General features: G+C 40.7%; 1 protein-coding gene across 9 annotated transcripts in view; it reads left to right on the forward strand.

The window, feature by feature from the left end:
- tnrc6c1 (trinucleotide repeat containing adaptor 6C1) overlaps positions 1-26405 on the forward strand; it is a 175764-nt gene that overhangs the window by 33404 nt on the left and 115955 nt on the right. For all 9 annotated transcript variants that reach the window (XM_078225501.1, XM_078225506.1, XM_078225503.1 and 6 more), the window contains exons 3-4: positions 8188-8287; positions 8399-8420. In XM_078225501.1, the coding sequence (XP_078081627.1) occupies positions 8188-8287; positions 8399-8420 (122 nt within the window). The remainder of the gene's footprint in view (positions 1-8187; positions 8288-8398; positions 8421-26405) is intronic.

A 26405-nucleotide genomic window follows, 5' to 3' on the forward strand; every position in this document is an offset into this window, starting at 1 on the left:
CTACGCTTCCTGACGTCGATGACTATCTCCTTCATTTTGTTGACATTGAGGGAGAGATTATTGTCATCGCACCAGTTCACCAGATTCGCTATCTCTTTTCTGTACTTTGATTCATCATTGTTTGAGATCCAACCCACTAAAAAGGCTGGCAGCACTCCAGGTAGAAAAGTCGCAAGGCTCGGATGGGATGCATCCTAACTTGTTGGGAAAGGTAAGGGAGCAAGTTGAGGGGTCGTTGACCCAAATTTTCCAGGCCCCTCCGAACAAAAGATTAGTCCCAGGGGAGTGGAGGATTGCAAATGTGACACTGTTTAAGAAAGGGGCAAAGGATAACCTATCAGCTTGACATCAATAGTGAGAAAACTTGATGGAGGAATAACGGGATAACATAAATATACACTTGGAGAAAAATGAGTTAATACTAGATGGTTAATAAGGGCACTCATGTCTGACAAATTTAATTGCGCTCTTTGACGAGGTGACACAGGCGGTGGATGTTGTATATTTGGACTTTCAAAAAGCATTTGTTACAGTGCCGCATGGCAGGTTGGTTACCAAATTAGAAATGTTTGAGATTGATGATCCTTGGCAATATGGATTAGAAGTTGGCTAAGAAATGGGAAACAGAGGGTAGGTATATGTGGGCATTTCTCAGACTGGCGATGAGCTGGAAATGGTATTCTCAAGGGAATAGTATTGGGATCCTTGCTTTTTCTGCTTTACATAAATGATTTAGAAATGGGTGTTGAGGGCAAAATCTCTAAATTTGCATCTGATTCAAAGTTAGGGAGAACAGTGAATTGTGAGGATGACACTGAGCGACTTCAGCGAGACAACAAGTTGGCCAAATGGGTAGACACCTGGCAGGTGAATTTTAATGCAGCGAAATGTGAAGTAATGCATTTTGGTAGAAGAAACGTGGGGAGACAATACAGGTGCAACATGGGGAAACAATAGAGGCCTAGAGTATAAAAGCAAGGAAATGATGCTACACCTCTTCAAAGCATTGGTCAGACCACATTTGCAGTATTGTGTTCAGTTCTGAGCACCTTATTTAAGGAAGGATGTTAAAGCCCTAGAGAGAGTGCAAAAGAGATTTACTAGAATGATACCAGGAATGAGGAATTTGAGATTCAAGGAATTGGGCTTATTTTTGAAAGAGAAAAGATTTAAGTGGTGACCTAATTGAGGTGTTCAAAATTTTAAACAAATTTGACCGGGTAAAGAAGGATTTTCTGTTTCCACTAGTTGGTATGCTAGTGACTAGGGGTCACTACTTCAAGATGGTCAGCAAGAGAGCTCGGAGTGAGGTAAAAGAAAATTCTTTACACACTTGGAATGCGCTGCCTGGGAGAGTGATGGAGGCAGATTCCATTGGAGGTTTCAAAAGAGAGCTGGCTACGTATTTGAAAGTGATTAATTTAGAGGGCTACAGAGATAGAGCTGGAGAATGGGACTAGCTGGGTAGCTCTTTTGGGAGCCGGTGCAGACATGAAGGGCCGAATGGCCTACTTCTGTCCTGTAAGATTCTATTCTATGACTGATTCTAAAAACTCCGCAGGTCTGACAGCATCTGTAGTGTTAAAATTGAGTCTGTCAAAACGGTAACTCTCCACAGATGCAGTGGGACCTGACTTTGTTTTTGTTTTTAGTGTCGTTCAGCTGTTCAACCAATGTTTTTTCAGTGTAAGCAATTACTTTGACTACCAGAAACTCATAAAAAAGTAAAGATACTAAATGCACTTTTAATCTATATCAGATGAGTGAAAAGCCATTTAAAGTGGTTTGCCTTAAGAAGTTAAAGGCATCGCATAATACAAGTGCACATCTTCAGTCGGATTTTAAGTACAGAAAATGATGTAGATTGCTCAGCTGTCCGACTGCTGAAGGTGTGACTTTTTATAGCAAAAGATAAATGCCCGAAACGGACTTAAATATTGTCTAAAATTAAATATTTCATTTTTAAACATTTCTCAGTATTTTGTGTTTGTAAGCATTTGAATACATCTTTAACTGAGGGAAACATTTTAAATTCGGGGCACTTGTATTCGATATTCCAAATCTCAATGAGAGGGGAGCAGAAAAGGACAGGGGAAAAAAAGCAATAAGTGTTGAGGGGAGAGTTGAAGGTGTGAAGAGACAGAAATGGCAACTTGAAGACATCAAAGACTGACAATAGAGTTCGTGTTCTCTGATGTACAACACTGTAAGAGATAGATGGTAATGTTATGCCTGCGCATATCTCTAGTCAACATTTTTATGATGCATTCTTGGATCTGTGATTGTACTGGAAACTGCCTATAAAACCTTCTCTGTCATTTAAAGAAGGAAAATGGTCAAAAAAGTTGGAATAGTTTTTAGTATTGAGGCATGGTTGACCAGCACTGTTGTCTAATTGTGAGCAACTTCAGAATTCAGGTCTTGGCTTTGTTCTGTGATCTAGAGGAGAGATTTTCCAGCTTTTGATTACTGCTTCACGTCTAATGAGACTGCTGACTGTCCAATTGCCCACACTGCCTTGGATTGCTGCAGGATTAACTCCTTCAGGCACCTCAATTGCTACAGAGGGTCTATCGACCTTGTCCCATTTTGGGGTTATTGCAGTTCTTTTGTGTTCAGTGTCACTAGTAACTTCAGTCAGCAAAATTTTATTTTCTGTAGTGCAATGTGTACCTTTACTTGACCAGTATCTGGATGAACCATGACAAAATACATGGAGGCATAGAGTATAAAAAACTAGTTCAGCCGCAACTAGAATATCGTATCCAATTCTAAGCAATGCACTTTAGGCAGGATCTGAAGATTTGAGAAGTTTCAGAAGAGATTACTCGATTGATTCCAGGGGTGGGGACCTCAGTTCCACAGGCAGACTGAAGCAAATCATGTTGTGCTCCTTGGATAAGACAAAGTTGAGAGGATGCAAGTGCTCAACTTCATGAGGGTTCTTGATAGAAGTTTATTAGTGTTACAAGTAGGCTGACAACATTGCAGTGAAGTTACAATAGAAATCCCCTAGTCACCACACTCCGGCGCCTGTTTGGGTAGACCTGAGGGAGAATTTAGCATGGCCAATACACATAACCAGCACATCTTTCAGACTGTGCGAGGAAACCGGAGCAAACCCACAAAGACACGGGGAGAATGTGCAGACTCCACACAGATAGTTATCCAAGGCTGGACTCGAACCTGGATTTCTGGTGCTGTGAGGCAGCAGTACTAACCTAAATTCTAGGATAGGTAGAAATTGTTACCATTGGTGTAAAGACAAAGGATATGGATTTAAGGTGACTGGCAAAAGAACCAACGTTGATGTGACTAAATCTTTTTTTATGCAGCGACTGGCTAGGATCTGGAATGATGGGGTGATGGAGGCAGATTCATTCGAGGCTTTCAAATGGAAAATAGACAAGAATGAAATTCCATGAGTATTGGGAAATGGGAGGGCAGGGTAGTGGGACTAGCTGGATTGTTCTTGCAGAGAGCCAACATGTTAGTGACTGACTAAAAGGCCTTCGGTGCTGTAACCATCCTGTTGTTCTATAACATCCCCATGTCATTGACAGTGGGATGCAATTGTCGTGTTGCAGTTTTATAATTGGCAGTTTTTATTATAAATTGAACATAGATTTGCATTATATAAATGCCTAAAGGTAAGGACAGAAGTATGACTATGATAGGGACCTAAGTAAATCTGTCCGCCTTGATCCAATATTTCCTATCGAGGCTGCACTTGAGTTACCATATAAAATGCTATGGAAAATTAACCAATTGAAGACAATTTTGTATTAGTGGCATTTGAGATCATCCATATGCTCCCATTTAGACAGATTTTTGATCTTCAAAACAGCTAAGGGTCAAGGGACAGGCAAGAAAGGAGTTAAAGCTGCAATCGCATCAGCCTTGATCCTTTGAGTGATGGAGCAGGCTTGAGGAGCCGAGTGGCTTACTCCTGTTACTAATTCTTATACCTGTATGTTTATTTTTTTATACAAATGTGGCTTGCTTGCTCCTATCAGCATCATTCCCACATGTGATAAAACATTCTGTATGGGGGTCAGGTAGGAAAGTGGACTCAAGACCAAACTCAAATCGGGCATGATCTTATTGTGTGGCAGAGCAGGCTTGAAGGGCTGAATGGCCTACTTCATATCCTAAGTCCCATGTTCCTGTGTTCTTTGCACTTATAGCAAGTTTGTTTCATGGGAACATGACAAGAATAGTAAAAAGGTAAAGAGCATTTTTGTAGTTTGTCAAATTAGCCATTTTGTGGCATTCGAGTTGTACATTTCCAGACTTACTGAGCAATTCAGTTCTGAGAAAACCACATCCTGTTCCTGCTCTTGTATTTTTCTCTGTACCTCAGCTTGAAACCTTCAAATTGGCATTTTCTGTTATTGTCCTACATCCCTCCCCTCAGGGGTTTTTAAATTTTGTATCTGAAGCCCAGCACTTTCTGCATGATTTCCTTGTTAGCTATTTACCATAAAGGCTCTTTATATAAGGTACATGGCTATAATATCTCTTATTAGAAAGAATGTGTATATATTTTAAACAATAGAAATTACATAAGCAAAAGCCCAGATTGAAATGTCCTGTTAGTTGGACCCTTTCCTTCATGCTTCAGCTTGGAAATAGTTTGTACCACAAATTGCTGCAAATGCAAGTTGATAATGGCATGGTAAGGTCAAAGGGACTTCTGGGACCTTGATGAATGGCAGCTCAGACTGTCTATCTCTTTAAGATTGGGAAAGAAGAAAGATCAGCACAGAAGGAGACAGTACAGAAGGATAGAGCGTATATACTCTGCTACACTGCATTAACTCAATGTTATAACTGCGGAGATCTTCCTTGAGGTTTTTCCCTGCCTGGTTGATGCTCTGTAGCTACCAAACTCAAAGCAAAGTTTTATTAAGCACTCGCATCTCACTGAGGAGGCTTCAAACCAATCTTCATCCAACAACCTGCTCTGAAAACTCTGCTCACATTGTGACAGCTGAGACAGTCAACAACATTGTAAGTAAATTGATCCACATTTTGAAAAAGTCAACTCTTCATGCATCCCAATGTTAACAAATCCTTTAAACAATTTCAGGATCTGGATCTGCATCTTTGACAAAAACGAATCTGTTCTTCCTTCGGCCATACCCTTTCTGTGTATCCAGTTTCATTGAACTCTGTTCATTAGTTTTTGAGAAGTAATTGTTTACTAATAAACTAACAAATGGGCAAAAAGTTCTTAATGCAGCTCATCTTCAGTGGCGGAGATGGTAGGGTGAATTGGTATCAAATCACATACAGAAAAGAAAATAAAGAGGGTAAGATTGGATTGCAAAAGAGAACAAAAAAGACAAAAGCATCTCTAAGAACGCTTTGCTTGTACAGGAATGAGATGGCACAGTTTCAGTTCCCTTTTTGCATGGGAGAGATTAAGTGGCATGATGTCTTAGCAGCATTAAGAACTTTAATGATGGAACTAAGTCCCAACTCAAACTTTCAACGGCAAATTTTGCTGTTAATTAAGGTGCAAAATTTCAGCAATTTTTTTGAAACTCTGATGTTTTGGGGAGCTACTGTCTTCCGAAGCTAATGACAAAGAGTGACATTTGTCCTGCAATTTGAGTGATTCACAACTCTCGGTATTTCTCCTTCAAATTGCTGGATGGTTTGCGTGCTAATAACATCATGTACATTAAACCCGCTGTTATTTTGTGGGCAAATTCTGATACGTGAATGTACTTTATAGATATGCCAATCCTATGGCACAGGCTTCAACCCTCTGGGTTTTTTAATATCAAAAAGTGCTTTGTAAAGAAATCAAATGGCACAGTTTATTTAATAAATCAAGGCTTTACTTTGCAAATTGAATGCCAATAATTTACATTAAATAGATAATGAAAAATAGTGGGAATTTGCTAGAAACAATTTTAATAATTTTGAATGAAGTGGTGTAGACTGCAATAAGTTAACATGCTGAAAGCTGCAGAAAACATGCAGCACTTACCTCAAGTGGAATACTCATTGGGTTATGTGACCTGTTACTTCCTGTAATTCACGAAGGATTGGCAGTCTGCACGTCTGAGCAGAGAGTGATGTGTATGTCTCAGAAAAAATGTCTACCCTTCATAAAAAATACACTTTGGTATGTTGAACTGTGCATTTCAGAGTTTTTGGGATTTTGGGGGAAAAGGCTGCAAAAGCTGACCCCCAAAGGTCTAACAGCTTGTATGTTAGACAATTAATAGTTAAGACATTTTCATAATCTACAATAACTTTCCAAAAACAGTAACCCTTCAATCTTCTTGAAAGATACTGCTATATTTTCTGCCCAAGTTTATTTTCTGCCTGCAAGCATAAAGATGAATGCCTTGAACCACAGCTCTTGACATATGTAGCAAGCTACTGACAATAATAATTTAATGTATTGGGATAATGGTTTTGTGAGCTTATTTTCTTAAGAAAATACATTTGGATACTCTGTAAATTTAGCAGACTTAAACAGGTAGTTGTATATTTCTGGAACAATTATGTAAGGCAGTATATTCCCATTTTTAAGTCATTGTATTTTTCCAAGTGCATTTCATGGAAGTGTGCATTCCTGTACATATTTTATGAAGTGTCAACGTATCTGATTGCATAGTGCTTCCAAGGGAATGCATTGAAATACATCTGGATTTTTTTTGATTTGCCTGTGCTTGCACTGGGAACATTGTGACTTGTAAGCCTGAGGCAGTTTAGTTCATCTTTGGTACTTGGCATTGGGGTGCAAGTGGTCCTGATGGTCCTGTCAGTTGTGATTGATGCTTCTCCTGACCAATTTGCTGTGTGAGAGAACGTGCGGAAGGAAGAAGAGCAGCAGTTTTTGTATGAATCTCCAAGTATAGATTGTAGGCGGCTCAGGTGGTGACCAAACAGAAAGGGAATGCATGTCTTTGTATGGGTTTAAGAAACGATCTTTTTCAATTACAAATCTTTTAAATAATTTTAAAGTAGAAGTTTGTTTGCCTACTGTAATGCAAATACTTACACACTGAAGGATTTCTTTACTTTCGTAGCTGGTTATTAGAGCTATTTCACTGAAATCACATATGCTTAGAATTAATAATAAATAAAGCATTAGAAATGAAATGGCTGATACTTAAAGGTGTATTATATTTTAGTTTTATAATATAGAACAAGTGGCTCAAAGTAATCTGATAACTGGTGTGGAAAATGAAAATAGTGACAAAGGAAGCCTCGTTAAATCTCATAGCATTTTAGTTGCATAGATTTTACAGCATACAAGCAAGGATATTTATATTACCAGGAGCCTCCACTCACTTTATTTACTTCATCCCTCATTATCAACCTGTCCTTCTATTTCTTTCTATCCCATATATTTGAACTTCCACTTTACAGCTATGCTATCACTTCATCCAACATCGAGGTCCACATTCTGACTAAAGAGGTTTCTCCTGAATTACTTCAGTATCTTATATTTATGACCCTTATGAGAATGTTGGTGAAACTGAAACCACCTTATTACAAACTTTCAATTTGGATCACTGCATCGAATAATTTTGAGCATCAATCAAAAGGAAAATTAATTGCCGCAATATTGAACAATTCATACATTTGTAGTGTTGAAATTTTCTGGAAGTGCCCGGTGATTAAAATTTTTATAGAATCCCTACAGTGCAGGAAGAGGCCATTTGGCCCATCGTGCCTGCACTGACAAGAATGCCACCCAGGCCATACCCCTGTAACCACAAGTATTTACCATGCTAATCTCCCTGACACTAAGGAGCAATTGAACATGGCCAATCAACCTAACCTGCACATCTTTGGACTGAGGAAGCACCCGGAGGAAACCTATGTAGACGCGGGGAGGACCTGCAAACTCCACACAGTCAATTGCCTAAGGCCAGAATTGGACCCGGGTCCCTTGCGCTGAGAGGTAGCAGTGCTAACCGCTGTGCCATGAAAGTAAAGTACTGTTTGTTCAATGTTATACAAAGCTAGATATGTAGCAATAATTTAAGATTCTTGTGGAGAAGACCAGCAGTAAATCTTTGAAACACTGATTTTTATCTCCATATGTCAATTAGTGGCGTGAGCTTCGTTGTTGTAACTCTGACTTGATTTAGGATTTTATTTACTTTGAGATTTTAAAATAATTTTTCCACTGTTTTTGTCTGTTTAATGAAATAGTGAGAAAGAACAAGAAACTAAAGGAGAGGACCGTTTGATGGAAGAAAAGAAAAAGAAAAAGCAAGAAGAGAAGAAAAAGAAGGAAGCTGCTCAAAAAAAGGTGCTGCGTTTGTCATTGGTCATCTTTGCCCCTACTTAGTAGAAAAGTTGTTTTTCTGCTAAGTTGATAAAATGAACCTAGTTCTATAACTTATTTTCTTTATTTTTGCAGGCTGCTGAACATAAAACCAAAGGTTAGCTATTATTTGCTCCTAATTCTTCATAGAGGTAAACTTGCTTGTGTGAACTTCTTTCTCATTAGAGTCATGAGTAAAATATTATCTCAATGACTTTTTGAAAATAGTAGATGTGTCTATAATACTTGTATTTTGATCAAAAGTATTTGGTGAATTAAATGGACTATTTTCTGCTCTCTTTAAAAAGGATAAATGCAATGAAGAGATGTTTGAAAATTTCCTCATTTGTTGTGTTTCATGTCTCATGTTTTGATTTGATTTATTTTTGTCACATGTATTGGTGTACGAACAAAGCATACTATTCATAGAGTTCATAGGGGAGGAGAGGGTACAGAATGTAGTGTTATAGTCATAGCTAGGGTGTAGAGAAAGATCAACTTAAGGTAGGTCCATTCAAAGGTCTGACAGCAGGGAAGAGGCTGTTCTTGAGTCAGTTGGTACATGACCACAGACTTTTGTATCTTATTCTCGACGGAAGAAGGTGGAAGAGTGTATGACCGGGGTGCATGGGGTCCTTGATTATGCTGGCTGTTTTTCCAAGGCAATGGGAAGTGTAGACAGAGTCAATAGGTGGAAGGCTGGCTTGCGTGATGGTCTGGCTATGTTCACAACCCTTTGTAGTTTCTTGCGGCCTTGGTCAGAGCAGGAGCCATACCAAACTTTGTAAAATAGTGAAACGAGGAATATTAGTTCAGAACGCAGGGTATATTGCAAAACTGCTTCCAATAGAAATAGCCCACTTGGAGTTGAAGTCTAATGAGCTAGCGTACATAGCCCCCAAGTACACTGTGGGCTGATTTGGCCAAGCTAAGCACTGTCAGTTAATGGCCTGCTTGAAAATGGCAGATGCAATATAAATGCTACAGTGACATGTGCTTGGAGGCAAATCAGCTCCCAGTCAGATTTTGGTATCTCTGACAGTACAGGCATGTACATTTTGTGAATATGTACAGCCCCATGTGCTTTTGATGAAAACACAGCATATGTTGATTTCATAAATAGGGTATTAAATCTTCAGCCTATTGCTGCTTTAGCAGCAAAAATGTTCATCTGAGGCTAAAGGACTTCAGTAAATCTCTCTTGCAGAAATGTTTTAGTGATTTATTTGAAAATGCAGTGCTTTTTTTGATCTTTTCGGAGCTGCACAAAGAAGTTTGTTTATTGACATCTTTATAACCTATTTGGTGTCCCAAAGATCCTTCCCCCCTCCCCCCCAATGCCTTATGATCTAGAAAGTCTTCAAAAATTTGCTACAGTACAGTAAGGGCCATTCGGCCCATCATGGTCTGCACTGACTCATCACTTCTTTGCTGCTTTTGCGAATTACACTTGAGTGGGAGCACTTTCTCCCTATCTACTGTCTAAATCTCTCATGATTTGAATACCTCAAAGTCTCCTCCCAGTCGCCTTGCCTCCAGCATCCTCATCCCTGGAACCATTTTTGTGAATCTTCTGTATGCTATCTCCTTCACATGCTTCCTAGAAGCAAGTGCCCAGAACTGGATGCAGTACTCCAACTAAGGTTGAATTAATGTCTTACGCAAGCTCAACATAACCTCCTTGTTCTTGTTAGCATACAAAGGGGAGGACGAGGCAAACATGGCTGACAAGTGAAGTCAGGGACAGCATAAAAGAAAATGCATACAATGTGGCGAAGATTAGTGGGAAACCAGGGGATTGAAAAGCCTTTAAAAACTAACAGCGGACAACTAAAAATGCAATAAGCGAGGTGGGGGGGTGGGGAGAGAAGATGAAATACTGAATAGGTACTTTGCATCAGTCTTCACGGTGGAAGACACCAGTAACATAGCAAACATTCAAGAGAGTCAGGAGGCAGAGGTGAATGTGGTAGCCATTACTAAGGAGAAGGTGCTCGGGAAGCTGAAAGGTCTGAAGGTGGCTAAATCACCTGGACCAGATAGATTACACCCCAGAGTTATGAAGGAGATAGCTGAAGAGATTGTGGAGGCATTAGTGGTGATCTTTCAGGAATCACTGGAGAGTCCCGGAGGACTGGAAAATCACTAATGTAACACTCCTGTTTAGGAAAAGAAGGAGGCAAAAGATGGGAAATTACAGGCCATGACCTCGGTCGTTGGTAAGATTTTAGAGTCCATTATTAAGGGGATCTTGGAGTGCATGGTAAATAGGGCGAAGTCAGCATGGTTTTATCAAGGGGAAATCATGCCTTACAAATCTGTTAGAATTCTTTGAGGAAGTAAAGAGCAGGTTAGACAAAGGAGAGCTAGTAGACGCTATCTACTTGGATTTCCAGTAGCCTTTAACAAGGTGCCACACAGGAGGCTGTTGAATAACATAAGAGTCAATGATGTTAGAGGAAAGGTACTGGCATGGATAGAAGCTTGGCTGACTGGCGGAAGACAGAGTGGGGATAAAGGGGTTATTTTCAGCATGGCAGCCTAGTTCTGCAGGAGTCAGTGCTGGGACCACAACTTTTCACTTTATACATCAGTGATCTAGATGAAGGAACTGAGGGCATCATGGCTAAGTTTGCAGATGATACCAAGATAGGTGAAGGGACAGGTAGTATTGAGGAGGCAGGGAAGCTTCAGAAGGACCTGGACAGGCTAGGAGAGTGGGAAAATAAGTGGCAGATGGAATATAATGTGGTAAAGTGTGAGGTTATGCATTTTGGTAGGAAGAAGAGAGGGTTAGACCATTTTCCAAATGGGGAGAGAATTCAGAAATCGGAAGTGCAAAGGGACTCGAGTCCTAGTTTGGAATTCTTGCAGGTTAACTTGCAGGTTGAGTTGGTAGCTAGGAAGGCAAATGCAATGTTATCATTCATTTCAAGAGCACTAGAATACAAAAGCAGGATGTACTACTGAGGCTTTATAAGGCTCTGGTCAGACTACATTTGGAATATTGAGAGTAATTTTGAGCCCCGTATCTAAGGAAGGATGTGCTAGCCTTGGAGGGTCCAGAGGAGGTTCATGAGAATGATCGCAGGAATGAAAGGCTTGACATATGAGAGGTGTATGAGGACTCTGGGTCTGTACTTGACAGAGTTTAGAAGGATGAGGGGGGGATCTCATTGAAACTTACAAAATACTGAAAGACCTAGAGTGGACATGGAAAAGATGTTTCCATCAGTAGGCGAGACTAGGGTCCAAGGGCACAACCTCTGAGTAAAGGAACAACCTTTTTGAGTTTTTTGAGGGGGTAACTAAGAAGGTAGATGAGGGCAGTACAGTTGATATTGTCTACATGGACTTTAGCAAGGCCTTTGACAAGATTCGGCATGGTAGGTTGGTGCATAAGGTTAAATCTCACGGGATCCAGGGTGAGGTAGCTAAATGGATGCAATATTGGCTTGATGACAGAAACCAGAGGGTTGTTTTTCAAACTGGAGACCTGTGACCAACGGTGTGCCTCAGGGATTGGTGCTGGGTCCACTGTTATTTGTCATTTATATTAATGATTTGGATGAAAACTTAGTAGGCATGGTTAGTAAGTTTGCAGATGACACCAAGATTGGTGGCAGAGTGGACAGTGAAGAAGGTTATCTCGGATTGCTACGGGATCTTGATCATTTGGGCCAGTGGGCTGCCGAATATCAGATGGAGTTTAATTTGGATAAATGCGAGGTGATGCATTTTGGTAGATTGAACCAGGGCAGGACTTACTCAGTTAATGGTAGGGCGGCGGGGAGAGTTACAGAGTAAAGAGATCGAGGGGTACAGGTTCATAGCTCCTTGAAAGTGGAGTCACAGGTGGACAGAGTGGTGAAGAAGGCATTCAGCATGCTTGGTTTCATTGGTCAGAACATTGAATACAGGAGTTGGGACATCTTGTTGAAGTTGTACAAGACATTGGTAAGGCCACACTTGGAATACTGTGTACAGTTCTGGTCACCCTATTACAGAAAGGATATTATTAAATTAGAAATAGAGTGCAGAAAAGATTTACTCGGATGCTACCGGGACTTGATGGATTGAGTTATAAGGAGAGGCTAGATAGACTGGGACTTTTTTCTCTGGAGCGTAGAAGGCTGAGCGGTGACCTTATAGAGATCTATAAAATAATGAGGGGCATAGACAAGGTAGATAGTCAATATCTTTTCCCAAAGGTAGGGGAGTCTAAAACTAGAGGGCATAGGTTTAAGGTGAGAAGGGAGAGATACAAAAGGGTCCAGAGGGACAATCTTTTCACACAGAGGGTGGTGAGCGGCTGGAACAAGCTGCCAGAGGTGGGTACAATTTTGTCTTTTCAAAAGCATTTAGATAGTTACATGGGTAAGATGGGTATAGAGGGATATGGGCTAAATGCGGGCAATTGGGACTAGCTTAGGGGTTTAAAAAAAAAAGAGCGGCATGGACAAGGTGGGCCGAAGGGCCTGTTTTCATGCTGTGAACGTCTATGACTCTAACCCTTTAGAACTGAGATGAGGAGGAATTTCTTCAGGCAGAGGGTGATGAATATGTGGAATTCATTGCCACAGAAGGCTGTGGAGGCCAGCTCATTTAATGTATTTAAGACCAAGATAGGTTCTTGATTGGTAAGTGGATCAAAGGTTACAGGGAAAAGGCAGGAGAATGGGGTTGAGAAACATATTAGCCATGATCAAATGGCAGAGCAGACTTGATGGACCGAATGGCCTAATTCTGCTCCTATATGGGTATACATGGGGCGGTAGTAAATTGGATTAGACACTGGCTCAATGGAAGAAGCCAGAGAGTGGTTGTGGAGGATTGCTTCTCTGAGTGGAGGCCTGTGACTAGTGGTGTGCCGCAGGGATCGGTGTTGGGTCCATTGTTGTTTGTCAATGATATCAATGATCTGGATGATAATGTGGTAAATTGGATCAGCAAGTTTGCTGATGATACAAAGATTGGAGGTGTAGTGGACAGTGAGGAAGGTTTTCAAAGCTTGCAGAGGGATTTGGACCAACTAGAAAAATGGGCTGAAAAATGGCAAATGGAATTTAACGCAGACAAGTGTGAGATATTGCACATTGGAAGGACAAACCAAAGTAGAATGTACAGGGTAAATGGTAGGACTCTGAAGAGTGCAGTTGAACAGAGGGATCTGGGAATACAGGTACAGAATTCCCTAAAAGTGACGTCACAGGTGGTTAGGGTCGTAAAGAGTGCCTTTGGTACATTGGCCTTTATAAATCGGAGTATCGAGTATAAAAGTTGGAGTGTTATGGTAAGGTTATATAAGGCATTGGTGAGGCCAAATTTGGAGTATTGTGCACAGTTTTGGTCACCTAGTTACAGGAAGGATGTAAATAAGGTTGAAAGAGTGCAGAGAAGGTTCACAAGGATGTTGCCGGGACTTGAGAAGCTGAGTTACAGAGAGAGATTGAATAGGTTGGGACTTTATTCCCTGGAGCGTAGAAGATTGAGGGGAGATTTGATAGAGGTGTATAAGATTTTGATGGGTATAGATAGAGTGAATGCAAGCAGGCTTTTTCCGCTGAGGCTTGGGGAGAAAAAAACCAGAGGGCATGGGTTAAGGGTGAAAGGAGAAAAGTTTAAAGGGAATATTAGGGGGGGGCTTCTTCACGCAGAGAGTGGTGGGAGTGTGGAATGAGCTGCTGGATAAAGTGTGGTATACTTAAGAAAAACTTGGACGGGTTCATGGATGAGAGGGGTGTGGAGGGATATGGTCCAAGTGCAGGTCAGTGGGACTAGGCAAAAAATGGTTCGGCACAGACAAGAAGGGCCAAAAGGCCTGTTTCTGAGCTGTAATTTTCTTTGGTTCTATATCTTGTGATCTTATGGTACTCTTGTGTTGCTATTAATAAAGCCCAGAATACCATATTCTTTATTAACATCTCACAACCTGTTCTGCCATCTTCAGTGATTTGGTCACATATACACCCAGGTCCCTCTGCTCCTGCACTCACCTTTTGAATTGTAACATTTGTATCTCATTTTAATTTCTTCCAAATTGAACTTCTCCCCTTCATCAGGAATAGCACCAGAGTTTGGAACTGGATTCTTCAAGTTGTTTCTTAACTACTTTTATATTTTGCATTCACTACGCAATGACCCAAAGTTGATTGCCACTGCTTACTCAGATAAAATATAAAATGTCTTTGAAGCCTCCTGAAGTTTCAACATTTCCAGGGCTAAGTTAACTTCCATTGGTACGAGTTGGCCAGTATGCCATTTTGAGGATATACGGCTATTAACATAAAAAATGAAATTGAGGATGGTTTTAAGGTAAAATTAGGCTTTTGTGAGCTTAAGGCAAAGGGGATATATGATGTTGGCAATGCAATCTGTACCCAAACTCAAGACACAGTACATGGTGGGAGAGTGGTTAGCACTGCTGCCCCACAAAGTCCGGGAACCTGCATTCAATTTTGGCCTTGGGTGACTTTTCGTGGAGTTTGCATGTTCTCCTCGTGTTTGCATCGTGTTTCCTCCAGGTGTTCTGGTTTCTTCCCACAGTCCAAAGATGTGTAGGTTGGGGGGTGGGGGGGGGGGTTAAATACAGTAAATGTGTAGGGTTATGGGACAGGGCGGGGAAGAGAGCCTTTGTGAGAAAGTTGGTGTGGACTCAATGGGCTAAATGGCCTCCTGCATTATCGGGATGATGTAATTTTAAAGCTGATCTATTATGATGCTTTAGCTGCCACCTCAAACGTGTCCTATTGCTTACTCTTGCCGAAATACGAGTATAAAACAGTACATTCAGGCAGTGTTGGCTTATTATATTGCATCCTGATAGTATAATTTGTTTGATAAATGTTGACATTACTGCTCCTTTTTATGATTTCTTCTGGCTCAGCTTGAAAAGCAGCTTTGAATACTTGCATTATTAACTAAAATAAAGAATTTTGTGCAGAAGTTCATGACTTGCATCGTGTGATTCTAATGGTATGGGAGCCCACTTGTAATTTTGGCTTTACAGTTGCTTGGGATCAGTCTCATGAAACCTCTGCCTCAGTAATAAAAATGCTAAGGCTAAGGTATTGTTCAAAGGTTAGTTTGAATCTTCTGGTATCTTAGACATATTACCATTCTTCATATCCCTGGCCACACGCACCGGCAGACTCTTCACCCGTGCATTTGCTTCCTGGGATAGGTTTTTGAACAAGGATACAACTTTCTTCTATAATATTTGACAATTTGTTGCCAGTGTTGTTACATATAGGTATTGATTTTCAAAAGGAAAACATTGATCTTGGAGAGTAGAAGTGACGAATGAGACCATGAACTTTTTATTGTCATGTGGAATGTGGCAGCATAACATTGTAATTTTTTTTATCTGTTCAAGTTTAAATCAAACAGTAAAAGACTAAGCAGATAGTTAAAATAATGCACCATATTTCAACAATAGAAAACGGAAGTTTTGCAGGTATCGTGCCAAACTGTCGTCCATCATATTTGAATATAGCAATTCCTCTCCTCCTTTACTGATTGTCTCTGGAAGTTATCTAGTCTGATTGTTCTTGCTCTTTTCAAGGTTTTGGACAGAATCACTGAATTGGGAAACAAAAATTTGCCCATAATAAATTCCGTTTGGTTGCAAAATGAACTACCAATCAAATACATTGAACAAATTGCACATTTTGGTGGGTTTTTCTGTCAAAGCTTAGCAAGGTACAGACTGTACCCAACCAGTCGTGCTTGAAAAACTCAAAACAGTGTGTTCAATATTATATTTGATTCCATGATTGCACAACATTTGCTAAACAATCTTCAGTATGCTAAGAATTATACTGACAACCAATTTAAGATTCAGTCAGTTGCATTTGTGTGTACTGGAAGCGACACATATCAATACACAGAACCCTGTTCTTCACAGACAGAATATGTACGCACATTGTGTTTGTTTTAGCTAAACACAATAAGTGACAGCCATTTGCTGATTCATTCCCCAGGGCAATGTCTTGACCCATTGGGGTTCAAAGTTCCTGGTTTAAACTGTAAACAATGCTTGACCGTTAACTAACTGTCAGTCCCATGAACTGATGCATTTTCCTCTATTAATCACTCTCTTTTCATCTCGGATAAATTGTTGTTCCTTTCACATTTCATATTGTGAATTGTCCTGATGAATGCAAGACAAAAACTTCAACAAAAAGTCTTGTTTTTTCAGCAAAAAGAAATTGCACGTTGTTTGGACTAAATGGTTTAGTCTCTCCATCAGACACCAGATGTTGTCTGTCTTGCTATTTTTGAGGGTAGCTGCCACTGCTAACGCTTATTATTTAGCATTACCTCTTATAAAGAATGGACGGTAAAACCATTAAGGGTTGTAGAAATAAAACACCCTCTGGAAGATTCAGAGTACCGTGGTCGATGGCAAAGTGATTGCCCAATCCCCCTGCAGAGGAGACTGTCATGAACATTAAATGCAGTATACTAGAACATAGAACAGTACAGCACAGAACAGGCCCTTCGGCCCACGATGTTGTGCCGAGCTTTATCTGAAACCAAGATCAAGCTATCCCACTCCCTACCATCCTGGTGTGCTCCATGCGCCTATCCAATAACCGCTTAAATGTTCCTAAAGTGTCTGATTCCACTATCAGACACACCCCAACCACTGAGTAAAGAACCTATCTCGGACATCCTTCCTATATCTCCCACCATGAACCCTATAGTTATGCCCCCTTGTAATAGCTCCATCCACCCGAGGAAATAGTCTTTGAACGTTCACTCTATCTATCCCCTTCATCATTTTATAAACCTCTATTAAGTCTCCCCTCAACCTCCTCCGCTCCAGAGAGAACAGCCCTAGCTCCCTCAACCTTTCCTCCTAAGACTTACCCTCCAAACCAGGCAGCATCCTGGTAAATCTCCTTTGCACTCTTTCCAGCACTTCCACATCCTTCTTATAGTGAGGTGACCAGAACTGCACACAATATTCCAAATGTGGTCTCACCAAGGTCCTGTACAGTTGCAGCATAACCCCACAGCTCTTAAACTTCAACCCCCTGTTAATAAAAGCTAACACACTATAGGCCTTCTTCACAGCTCTATCCACTTGAGTGGCAACCTTCAGAGATCTGTGGATATGGACCCCAAGATCTCTCTGTTCCTCCACAGTCTTCAGAACCCTACCTTTGACCCTGTAATCCACAATTAAATTAGTCCTACCAAAATGAATCACCTCACATTTATCAGGATTAAACTCCATCTGCCATTTTTCAGCCCAGCTTTGCATTCTACCTATGTCTCTTTGCAGTCTACAACAGCCCTCCACCTCATCCACTACTCCACCAATCTTGGTGTCATCAGCAAATTTACTGATCCACCCTTCAGCCCCCTCCTCTAAGTCATTAATAAAAATCACAAATAGCAGAGGACCAAGCACTGATCCCTGTGGCACTCCGCTAGCAACCTGCCTCCAGTCCGAAAATTTTCCATACACCACCACCTGTCTTCGATCAGATAGCCAGTTACCTATCCAATCGGCCAACTTTCCCTCTATCCCACACCTCCTTACTTTCATCTTAAGCCGACCATGGGGGACCTTATCAAATGCCTTACTAAAATCCATGTATATGACATCAACTGCCCTATCTTCATCAACACACTTAGTTACCTCCTCAAAAAATTCTATCAAATTTGTGAGGCACGACTTGCCCTTCACGAATCCGTGCTGACTATCCCGGATTAATCCGCATCTTTCTAAATGGTCGTAAATCCCATCCCTAAGGATCTTTTCCATCAATTTACCAACCACCGAAGTAAGACTAACCAGTCTATAATTACCAGGGTCATTTCTATTCCCTTTCTTAAACAGAGGAACAACATTCGCCATTCTCCTGTCCTCTGGTACCATCCCCGTGGAAAGTGAGGACCCAAAGATCAAAGCCAAAGGCTCTGCAATCTCATCCCTTGCCTCCCAAAGAATCCTAGGATATATTTAATCAAGCCCAGGGGACTTATCGACCTTCAGTTTATTCAAAACTGCCAGGACATCCTCCCTCCGAACATCTATTTCCTCCAGCCTATTAGCCTGTAACACCTTCTCTTCCTCAAAAACATGGCCCCTCTCCTTGGTGAACACTGAAGAAAAGTATTCATTCATCACCTCTCCTATCTCTACTGACTCCATACACAAGTTCCCACTACTGTCCTTGACCGGCCCTAGCCTCACCCTGGTCGTTCTTTTATTCCTCACATAAGAGTAAAAAGCCTTGGGGTTTTCCTTGATCCGACCCGCCAAGGACTTCTCATGCCCCCTCCTAGCTCTCCTAAGCCCCTTTCAGTTAATTCCTTGCTAACTTGTAACCCGCAATCGAGCCATCTGAACCTTGTTTCCTCATCCCTACATAAGCTTCTCTCTTCCTTCTAACAAGACATTCCACCTCTTTTGTGAACCATGGTTCCCTCACTCAGCCATTTCCTCCCTGCCTGTCAGGGACATACCTATCAAGGACACGCAGTATATGTTCCTTGAAAAAGTTCCACTTTTCATTAGTGCCTTTCCCTGACAGTCTCTGTTCCCATCTTATGCCCCCTAATTCTTGCTTGATCGCATCATAATTACCTCTCCCCCAATTACAAACCTTGCCCTGCCGTACGGCCCTATCCCCCTCCATTGCAATAACGAAAGACACTGAATTGTGGTCACTATCTCCAAAGTGCTCTCCCACAACCAAATCTCACACTTGGCCCGGTTCATTTCCCAGTACCAAATCCAATGTGGCCCCACCTCTTGAAGGCCTATCCACATATTGTGTCAGAAAACCCTCCTGCGCACACTGCACAAAAACTGCCCCATCCGAACTATTCGACCTACAAAGGCTCCAATCAATATTTGGAAAGTTAAAGTCCCCCATGATAACTACCCTGTGACCCCAACACCTATCCATAATCAATTGAAACCAAGTACATTAAATTGATGTTTCATTTGGAGGAGTGTTTGGCGACCTGAATGATTGAAAAGAAATGGATTATCAAGTGGATCTGTTACTCTTCCATGGGAAGGGGAGCCCAGGAGTGCTGAAAGGGGCAGGGGAAAATGTTCGTTGTTGGCATTGTGCTAGTGATGGTGGAGGATACTCAATGTAGAGTGGAAGAAGAGGATAATGAGTGACCTATTCTGCCCCTGGGAAGGAGAGGAAGTGCTAGAGCAGGTGTGTGTGAACTAGGACAGACACACTTGAGGGCCCTTTCAACCACAGTGCAGGGAAATCCTTGGTTGAGGACAAGGAAGACATATCAGAAACACGGATATCGAAGGTGGCATGTCAGAACAGATAAGACGGAGAATGAAATTGAGTCCCGACTGGAAGCGAATTGGAAGGAGAGTGGTGTGGGAGTCCATGATAGATGACCTAAACCCCAGAAATGGAGTTGGAAGGGTTGAGGAAGGGAAAGACAGAGGGTCGAATTTTCTGTTCTGAGTGCAGCAGTGGGCAGGAAAAGTGACGTAGTGAGTTTCTGCACCCGCAGGACCAACTATGCTTTATGGTCCATGCTACTGTTGCGAAACTGCCCAGAACTGTGTCTATGTTTTGGCTTTGACTAATTTCCACTGTCGCACCCCCCAGTCACGAGTCCCTGTCTTCTCTTCACCTATCATCTCTCCTATCAGTCAAGCCTTTGCCCTCCAACCCCTTCCCTTGCCTTTGCCCTCCAGCACCTTCCACCTCAATAGCTCTCCCCTGCCTTCCTGCTGGTCATGCATAGTAAGCTGTGACCCTGACGCCCTTGCACCCCTCTTTGCTGGTCTTGCTTGCACAGCCTTGGCACAGAGTCAGAAATGTAGCAAACATACCTTGAGTCACGTGAAGCGATGCTCACCAGTTGCACATCACTTGTTTTCGGTCATGAATCAAGCATCTGGACTGGCTATTTCATCTGGAGTGGGGAGGCGTGATTCTGGTGAACAGCCCTTTTTAAGAGTATTCATGATATTCGAATGTGGCTTATGGCGCAGAGGGCTATCCAACCGCCATGAAAGACCACAGTGGAAAATTGAGTTTTTTCGCTCCAGTGGGAAATTGACCGTTGCCCATTCTCCATTTTCCCAATCTCTGTTTTACTATCCCACCTGCCATAATGCCCATCACTGATGGGACCACAAAATCCTGCCTAGAGTCTGAAATGGATCATGTGACGGTGAGGGAGGAGTGGAAATTTGAGGCAAAGTTAATAAAATTTTCTAGTTCAGGACAAGAGCAAGAAGTGACCCTGATAGTCATCGATATGCTTTAAAGAGGACCTGAGTTGGGCTGGAACCAAATGTTCCACGTATCCCACAAATTCATTATTCTAGTTTTGATTTTGAATTATTTGACTTAGAAGTTAACTGTATTTTCTTATTTTTCTTCAAACTAGGCATAAGTTAAAATATTTCTGAACACAGCTTGTCCTTGCATCATTCTATTTTTAATCAACATATGGCAGATTCTATAAATTTTTGTCCAGGGAGTATTTTATTTTTTTGAAGAATGATAGTGACTATTAATGGAAAATACAAAAAAACCTGTAAAATACAATAAAGGGGATTTTGCTAATGAAAGATTAATTAGTTTATACGGTCATTTGCAAGAGAGATACTTAGTTGATTTGGCATGAGGATTTGATTTTTGATTTAATTTATTATTCTTAGTCCAAGAGGTGAAAATTGAAGTGTCCAGAGGTTCTAAATAAGACAAACATTAATCCGCTCGAGTTATTACTGTTGCAGATAAGATTCCCAATGAGTGCAAAGATAATTTAAGGGGAGTACTCTACGAATCGGTGAAACAAATAGCTGTTGGTTGACATTACTTGGGTAGAGTAGTGAGATATCTACAATGATTTTGGAGGGACAAAATAAATTTAAACTATAAAATACAAGTAAACCAAGTGACATTATGCAATAATGTTGTCCTTTTCAGTGGAAGAAACTAATGTTGTCCTAAACAGTGGAAGAAACAGCTCCAAGTAGGATAAATCGAGTGACATATGTGACCTTGCGCTACTCTAATCCTCAACGCAAATCAAAGTTATGATTGGCAAATCATGATTTTTCTGACATTGTGAAACAATAGATTGTGGATCTTTAATTCTTTCATGGATGTGGGTGTCACTGGCAAGGCCAGCATTTGTAGCCAATCTTTAATTGACCTTTAAGTGGCTATTGGGCCACTTCAGAGGGCAGTGAAGAGTCAGCCATATTGCCATGGGCTCTCGCCAAAAAAGGAAGGCGGATTTCTTTTCCTAAAGGCCATTAGTGAACCAAATAGGTTTGTGACCAGCAATGACTGTCTCAATGGTGTCCACGAAACATTCCAGATTTATTAATTAAATTTCAATTCCACAAGCTGCCGTAGTGGGATTTGAGTCTGTCTCCCCAAAGCATTGGCCTGGGCCTCTGGAGTCCAGTGATATTACCACTATGCCACTGTCTCCCCTGCAGCTTGATAAAATATTTACTCTGTTTCTGCTGCCAGATTTATACAATGGTGTGCCAATTATCTGACAAATAGCTATAAAAAGATAAATTAACTTGCACTGTTAACTTCAATCTTGTGGAAAATCTGAGCTGTGTTGAGAGCAGAAGAATCTGTTTTTATTACCATGATGTCATTGGTGTTTCTTGAATGAATGTTGCATGTCATGTATAATAGAATAGACTTATGAGATTAGCTTGAGAAATTTAAAAACACATCCACTTAGTTGATTTTAATTTTGTTCATTGCCTTGATCTCAAACATTTAGGCAGCAGTAATTTTTAGCCCCCAGTGTATTGAAGCATTGAAAGAGTGCATGTGAAGTCAGTCAGGCCACCAATATTATGAATGGTTTCCTTTTCTCTGAATTGTTGGAAATGTTTGCTGATCTTTTTGTTTTTTTTGTGTAATGGATTCTCATTCAAGTTCAATCTTTTCTTTACACCTACATTCCTGCAGTAATCTGAATTAATACATCAACCCTTCTGCACAGTGCAATTTATTAACCCAGTTCCAATGCTCCACTGGTTTGAGCCAACTGGCCTTTAGCAGCTGTTTGTATCTATTACTGATATCTGGACTATATTTATAACATACAATTTAACTGTTGGTATAAGTTTTACTTCTGCTGACTGGCTTCTTTGCTCTCAGTTGATGGTACCTTGCTATTGACCGATGTACCTGCCATATTTCTTTTATATTTTGTTCACTAATCTTAACTTTTTTTTCCTTTTTATGAACTTCCTTTTCTACCTTTCTGATAGTTTCATACAACTTCAAATTATATACTGAACTGATAAGTTGCAGCCCTTTTCTGTTTTTTAAAAAAAAGTATAAAGTATCTTGCTGATATAGATGCCTTTTGGAATCTTAATTTTTCAAAAACATTCTCAAATGAAACTCATCTTGATTAAATCTCAATTTGGGTTTTTATTACCCCAATAAATATTTATTGTGTTCTTCTAATCAGTTTTTTTAAAAAATCAATTATTGGGGTTCTCTATGCAAGATAAGAGCCCATGGTATGATGGGCAATGTATCAGCATGGACAGGAGGTTGGTTAGCTAACAGGAAGCAGAAAGTCGGGATAAATGGGTCTTTTGGGTTGGCAAGCTGTAACTAGTGGAGAGCTAGTTGAGTATAACGTGGGAAAATGTGAACTTATCCACAGTGGCAGGAAGAAGAGAAAAGCAGTATACTATTTAAATGGAGAGCAATTCCAGAACTCGGGGAGTGAGAGATCTGTCTCTCCTGCTACATGAATCACAAATTAATATGCAAGCACAATAAGTGATTAGAAAAGCAAATTAAATGTTGACATTTATTGCAAGGGGAATAGAATATAAATGTAGGGAAGTTGTATGTAATTAGACAGGGCATTGGAGTACTGCTTTTTGGTCCCCTTATTTGAAAAATGATCTAAATCCATTGGAAACAGCACGGGGGAGATTCTTTCAACTCATTCCTGTGATGAAGAGGGCACAGGTTTACGGTAAGAGGTGGTAAGTTTAGGGCAGACATGTGGGGAAACTTTTTCATACAGAGGGCGGTGGATGCCTAGAATGCACTGCCAATGGAGGTGGTGAAAGCAGGCACGTTAGCATTGTGATAGATACACGAAAGGGAGCAAACAGAGGGAAAGAAACCATACATCAGCGCAGGTCAAAGGTCCCTGGGAAAAGCCTCTGACTATCCACCCTGTCTATGCCACTCGTAATTTTGTAGTCTTCTATCAGGTCATCCCTCAGCCCCTGTTTTTCCAGTGGAAACAATCCAAGTTTATCCAGCCTCTCCTAATCCCTAAAACCCCCAGACCAGGCAACATCCTGGTAAACCACCTTCGCGCTCTCTCCAAAGCATCCACGTTGTTCTGGTATTGTGGCGTCCAGAACTGCACGCAATATTCCAAATGCAATATAACTAAAATTTTATCCAGTTGCAACATTACTTGCCAACTTTTATACTCGATGCCCCGGCCAATAAAGGCAAGCATGCGGTATGCTTTCTTGACCACCTTATCCACCTGTGTTGCCACTTTCAGAGATCTGTGGACCTGTTTGCCCAGATCCCTCTGTATGTCAATGCTCCAAAGGGTTCTGCCATTTACTGTATAATTTGCACCTGAATTTGATCTCTGAAAATGCATCACTTTGTATTTGTCTGGATTAAACTCCATCTGCCATTTTTGTGGTCACAGTGCCCCTACCATGATAGTAAGTAGAGAATTCCAGGACTTACTGAGGGTGAAGAAAGGACAGATATGTCCAGCTCAGAATCGAATATGACTTGGAAGGGAATTTGGAAATGATGGTTTTCCCCAGAAGATATCTGCTTTTCCTTGCTCATTGTAGAGTTTGCAGGGGAGGAGCACATTCTTAAAGTTAAAGTTTATTTATTAGTCACATGTAGGCTTACATTAACACTGCAATGAAGTTACTGTGAAAATCCCCTAGTTGCCACACTCCGGCGCCTGTTCAGGTACACTGAGGGAGGATTTAGCATGGCCAATGCACCTAACAAGCACATCTTTTGGTCTGTGGGAGGAAATCCATGCAGACACTGGGAGAACATGCAGACTCCGCACAGTCGGAAATGGAACCTGTGTCCCTGCGTGTGAGCAGCAGTGTTAACCACTGTGTCACCGTGCCGCCCCCAGAAGCCTAGTTGAATTGCTGTAGGGCATCTAACAAAGAATGAAATAACTTGCATTTATATAGTTTCTTCAATGACTTTGAGACGTCCTAAAACACTTTTCAATTAATGAAGTACTTCCCAAGGATAGTTAATCTAATGTGGATTGTACATACTGAAGTTGTACTGCATTGGTGGCAAAGGGGATGGATATTTCATCAGGAGTACTAATCAAATTAATTGCTCTATGCTGGATATTGATGAGTTTCTTGATGTTGCTGCATCCATCCAGGCAAGTTGTAGGTATTTTGGCAATCCTCCTCTTGAGCCTTGTAAATGGTGGAAATTTCATTAAATGCATGTATTTAAACAAAAATCCCAAAATATTTGCATCCTACGTATCATGATTCATTGAAAATGAACACACAATAGGAAAATGGCAATAGAACAAGTAATGGTTCATTTATGTCGCAGGTTAAACTAGTGTACAAGATGCTAACTATACGCCCCTCCACGACTAGGTTCCACCCCCCTCTCCACACCCTATCAAATTTTCTGAACGGTTTGAACTGTAAATTTATTTACCTTGCTGAACAACGATTGGTGCCACCTGGACTTTTCACATCTCGTTGTGATGAGAGGTGACTGTTTTGTATGGATTTCTAACACCAATGCAAATATCAGGATTGTTGTGTAGCGCTGATGTAGAAAGCAATTTGTATTGAGAGAAGTTTCAGATGACCTTTTGAGGCCGTAAAATATTTTGTTAGGAAAAGTACACCTTATGATTCACAAGTTTTTAATAGCTTGGCTGACAGTTGAAGGAACAGTGCCTAGTAATATTCCGGCCTTTGCTGGAATTCATACCTGACAGGCATGACTCCTTGTAATTTTTAAACTGCTGAAGTTGTAAAGTATGAGATCGTGCAGTTCCATTGCCTCTTCCCGCCAAGACTGACAAAGCAGCTGTATTATTTTTTCCTTAAGAATTGAGCAACAGTCAGCTTTTTTTGGACCTATAATGCTTCAAGGCAGACTGTAAAATGACACCAACCTCCACATACCTATACACCATTTTCTGAAGAGGCCTCTGAAGAGGGAGAAAATAAGAATGTTGTTTCCTGTGTGAGTGCTGTATTGCTTCTGAGATTTACTTTGGAGCCTCCAATCCTGCTAAACTGATATCCCATAGAAAGCTGTCAAAGTAGCAGGTTAAAGATTAAACACTGCTACAGTTGTTTCATAAATAACAAGTTGATATTAGAAGTTTGGCTTAGTTAATGTAAATGGAACTATAGAAGTGATCAGGAAACTAGCCTGATCTACATACATTTACGTAAATATTTAAACTAATTAGTGTGGGTGGAGGGGGGGAGGGGGTGGTGGGGGTGGTTTGCTTGAGCGCTTAAATTCTTTAAGAGGAAAAGATCTTCAATTGTTAAGTATTTATATATATATATACCCTATGCAATTGAAGACCATTTTCCCTTGTATCATTAGAGTAAATAGCGATTGTTCTATGCATCCAATTTATTCCTGTTTGCAGTATCTGCTTATAAAAAATAAATCCTAACTATGCACGTTTTGGTCTTGTGTATCCAAGTTGCTGAGATGAAGAGATAACGTACTAAAGTCAAATGAAAGTGATGAGTAAAATAGATTGGTGTCAACCTGCACCTATTACTACAATTCAATCAAATGTGTTACAAAGCTCACTTTTGCTGCTTTGTTCCCTGCAATGAATCCAAGTTAATTGTACTAAATTGTGTAGTGAGTTAGTTCATTTCTTAAAGGGATACCTGGTTTTACGATTTTTGTCCGTAACATGGACAAAATGCTGGGTTTTTTCTTTTGGAAATCTAGAAACTGGTTAATTTTTTGCAACTGTTAATCTTTAAATTCACCATTTATGTTTATTTTTTGATGTTTTAAAGTGAATGGACTGCACGCAAGTTTTGGATTTATTTTCATTT

Source organism: Mustelus asterias, chromosome 12 (genome assembly GCF_964213995.1).
Source record: "Mustelus asterias chromosome 12, sMusAst1.hap1.1, whole genome shotgun sequence".
Lineage (NCBI taxonomy): Eukaryota > Metazoa > Chordata > Chondrichthyes > Carcharhiniformes > Triakidae > Mustelus > Mustelus asterias.